The sequence below is a fragment of the Branchiostoma belcheri genome, unplaced genomic scaffold, assembly GCF_001625305.1.
Source record: "Branchiostoma belcheri isolate BF01 breed outbred unplaced genomic scaffold, Haploidv18h27 scaffold483, whole genome shotgun sequence".
NCBI classification, from domain to species: domain Eukaryota; kingdom Metazoa; phylum Chordata; class Leptocardii; order Amphioxiformes; family Branchiostomatidae; genus Branchiostoma; species Branchiostoma belcheri.
In genome coordinates, this window is record NW_017804113.1 from 20,213 (window position 1) to 24,140 (window position 3,928).

General features: G+C 38.7%; 1 protein-coding gene across 1 annotated transcript; it reads right to left on the reverse strand.

Moving 5' to 3' along the window:
* Window positions 1-846: 846 nt before the first annotated feature.
* Window positions 847-1,988, reverse strand: LOC109479423. The gene is made up of 2 exons (XM_019781392.1): window positions 1,551-1,988; window positions 847-1,001 (listed from the first exon to the last, which is right to left on the reverse strand). The coding sequence occupies exons 1-2, from the start codon at window positions 1,886-1,888 to the stop codon at window positions 941-943; spliced, it is 399 nt and encodes a 132-aa protein (XP_019636951.1). The 5' UTR covers window positions 1,889-1,988; the 3' UTR covers window positions 847-940.
* Window positions 1,989-3,928: the final 1,940 nt, after the last annotated feature.

The following is a 3,928-nucleotide window of genomic DNA, read 5'->3' on the forward strand; positions in this document are numbered from 1 at the left end:
TGTAACTAACTAACTAGCTAAAATGCTTATAAATTTTGGACATCAGGTCGAAGATTGTAATACAGGTCTAAAGATGACTCATATTCCATCGCAAATTGATGCCTTACATGCTAGTGTTATCAGGCGGTTAATGGATAACTCAGAGGGGGACTGGAAGATACTTCCACGTCTGTTTCTTAACAGTTTTGGAAAAGATTTCCTTATTCTAAATATGCAATTTAAAGACAAACGGGATTGTCCTAACATGGAACACATACCTTTGTACTACAAACATGTTATCTGTAGTTGGCACAAAGCGATAGGCAGAAATATGTTAGAACCCGAGAAATGGAAATTAATACAGTCACCTCTATGTAACATCTGTTTGGAAATAGAGGACGAAAAACCATATGTTCTTTCAAATGTAAAAAGACTTAAAAATTTTTGGAAAAATACTGAACATCATAATACTGAAAAAATACTGAACATCATAATTATCATAAAAGATATCAATATTGAAACATTAATATATGGACTTCCAAGGAACTTACAACAAACAAATGCAGGTAATCATATGATTGGTATAGCACAGTATGCAATATTTAAAACCTGGTGTCTATATAAGGAAAAAAGCTTCTACAAAATAATTGATCCATTCTCTGTTTTCTTAAATGATTTTATGTCCAGCTTAAAAATAGAGCAAAATATATCATACGGAAAAGCAAAAAGAAAATGGGGGGAGTCTTCTTTACCTGATAGATTGAAATAAACATACTGTATATATTGTAAATATCATCATGTAACATGTGACAAAAGAATAAAGACCACGGCTCTGGGATTGTGGAATATAAAAATTAAAATTTTTAAAAACTAGCTAAAATGTCCGGTGGATGGTTCTTCTCCTCCTCTTTCTAGTCCCTGTACCACGTCTCTTCAGGGGATCGCTCTGGTCCCTTATCCATCAGTTGCTGAGCTGCCTCCATGCTGATTCCCTTGATCTTGTGGAGGCCATACAGAATTGCCTGCAAAATAAATATGAAAGGTGAAATATCTTAACTGACATCCTATGCCACTCAAATGAAACATGGTAAAATGGTCACCTTACTTGGACATGCAACTTGTTTGAGCACAACTTAATCTGGACATGGATTAACATCGACACGTATTGGTAAGTGGCTAAGAACTGGAAGGTTCGGGTCTACAACCGATATTGCTGGTATGTCAGCTTGAGTTTTTGCATTCAGTAAAGTCAGTTTCAAACAATCTGTGTTGATGTACGCGTAGATTGTGCGTCATTAGTTGTCAACCTGTCAGGGTAATGTTTGAATACAACATACAACATGTTTCATAATATTTGCTTGGGGAGAGCCCTGCACATAATTTCCCGCCAGTACTGAATAGTCATAAATTTGCCCCCCTCCCCACTACATGCACCACAGAGTAGAGTAGAGTAGAGTAGATCTTTCGTCTCGGTCTGGCCAAGGATTGTGGCTAGTACGGCTTCAAGAGTGACTTAACTAGCCAAGGGAAATTCCTGAGCTACAATGAGAAAAAAATCGATGTATACTCACGACTGATTTGGCCGGATTCCCGACCCTGACAGGCGCGGCTTCCCGTAATGAATACATCCAAACTTCACCGCTTTATAAACATGAGCACACGGAAACTTTTGGACGCCTTCAGGTAATTTCCTGTTCTCAGTTTCCACCTTCTTGCTACTGATCTTACTGAGCTCAGCATGTGTTGTTTCTTGATAGTTGTCCAGTGCTGCCTTAAACTCTGCCCAAGTGAGAAATTCGTCCCCTAACTTCAGTAGGGACGGCGCGGCAGCCATGTTGGCGCGAGAGACCAGGCCAGCGGGAGACGAAAAATAGCGGGAAATCCCTGTCGAGTGCTGATTGGCTGACATTCTGGTCGTAGGTCAAAACCCTGTGTTTTCGAACTTCGGTGGGGATTTCCGTGTTGTTTTCTGATTTTCATCATCCACTAAGATAAACTTGAACACCGAGGTTTAAACTTGGTGCCCCTGAATCCTCAAACACTCACAAAAACCCAGGTTTTGGGCCTACCAAGGAGGCTAGTATTTCGGAGTGTATATAAAATCTATTTGTCTTTTATATACACTCCGGGAGTGTAAATAGCCACGCCGCNTATGCACGATTTAAGACTCTTATCACAGAAAACTTGATTTAAAACAACACGACCAAATCCACACGTATAAACTGAACGAAACATGGCTGCAGGTGACGTAACTAATCAAACCGCGGGAAACCCCTCTCGTCCAATTGAGTGAATAAATGCAATATTTTGCTACAAAAACTTTATTTCTCTGTCTTTTTTTACATGAATACACCTAAGCAAACCATGAACTATCCAAATATGTTGTTATTAATGATTGTCTGAATGAAATACTACAGGAAAAAGATTGAAAAGGAGCCAAATACGAAATTTTCCGAAAAGGTCTTGCCGGCTCCGCCATTTTGTAACTAGGGGTAACGCACCCTGATTGGTCAATGGCGCTTGCAGGGGAGATCCCTGACGTAATCGGGTATTCGATTTCGCGGAAGCCGGCGGAGGGCGCTGTCGGCGGTTCTAAAGTACTGCGTGTAGTCACATGTAGGGGCTTCGTCCTCTGTCATGACAGCAGATTTGTCAAGAATATCAGTTACTTTTAATATCTAATCGCTTGTTAAAGAAAATTATCCATCGCTATTTTGTTTAATCATACAGGAATTTTCTCTACAGCGTTTTTTGGCCAAAAAATAGGAAAAATTATCATTTTTTGCTATTTTTGACCCAAATAAATTATGATGCCTTCATAGACTGCAAAATAGCGACGGATAAATTGAATCTATATTAGTTTGGCTGTAATACGGTGAAATATGAAGGTCCAGAATGAAAACTCCACCGAGGACGTGGCTCTTAAAATAAAGATATATTTTATTAACAAAAATGTGGGTTTTTAACCCAAAAAATACAGCATACCAACAGAGATGCACAATCATTTTATTAAACATAAGTAGTGATAGTACTGTGTAAAATTTCTTTAAAATACGGCTAACCAAACAAAAGTTACAAGCGTATACGTATTTTACCGCCACCACCTTGGAATCACAGGCCTTAACTTACCTGAGTTTTAATCTCATTTCTTCCTTCTCTCTTCCCCTTCACAACCAGGGGAATCATCTTTCCCACCACTTCCTGTTTCTCCAACATCCTAGCCGCCACCTGCCTCAAACTTCTCTCACTTTCCGTGACAATGTGATATTGACTCATCCATCTAAAAAAAGGTGCAACTCTTACTACTATACAGGAACTAATAGATGCATTATTGGGGCATCTGGGACTAATTGCTTATTCCCGTAGGACCAATACTTAAGCATCTTCCAATGAAAACGTCAAATTTGTAAACTTTGAAAAAATTATTGAAAACACTGATCGGTTTTATTACTGACATGGATGACTTTTCATATGATATTTTGGTACTTTTAAGAGGTTCTTCTTTTCTTTCAACAGTGTACAATAATCAAATACTACTGCATGATTGCACAGAATTTCTGTTAGAATCAAATCGTTTTTGTAACATTCAATCCTGTCAGTAATTATATATTAGTTCCAGTTGTTCATTGTCTAATTATTGTATTATCGTGCTTTGGTTGCTTGTATTACGTATTGTCTGGTGGCGATATATGAGTGTAACTTGTGTCGTCACCACGTGCACGTCTTGTCATTGTATGTTTTTATCTAACTGAAACCATCTACTCGTTTTAAGGAACCGATACTACAGGAACTGTTTAATAATTACCTTACTACCAGCTGGAAGTGACCTTACATGAGTTAACAACTCTTCTTGCTGAACAGGAAGGCGGCTCCAGTGAGGCGAGTGTTGTTTTGGCTTCCTTAGCCCAGTTTTCCCCAGCAGTTTTCTTGACTTCACTATTTCACTAGC

Excerpts from the sequence above, each read along its gene's own strand:
- LOC109479423 (XM_019781392.1), bottom strand. The coding sequence starts at position 1,888 with ATGTCAGCCAATCAGCACTCGACAGGGATTTCCCGCTATTTTTCGTCT. Across the intron at positions 1,002-1,550 it reads GGAATCCGGCCAAATCAGTC|GCAATTCTGTATGGCCTCCA; the intron begins GTGAGTATACAT and ends TTTATTTTGCAG.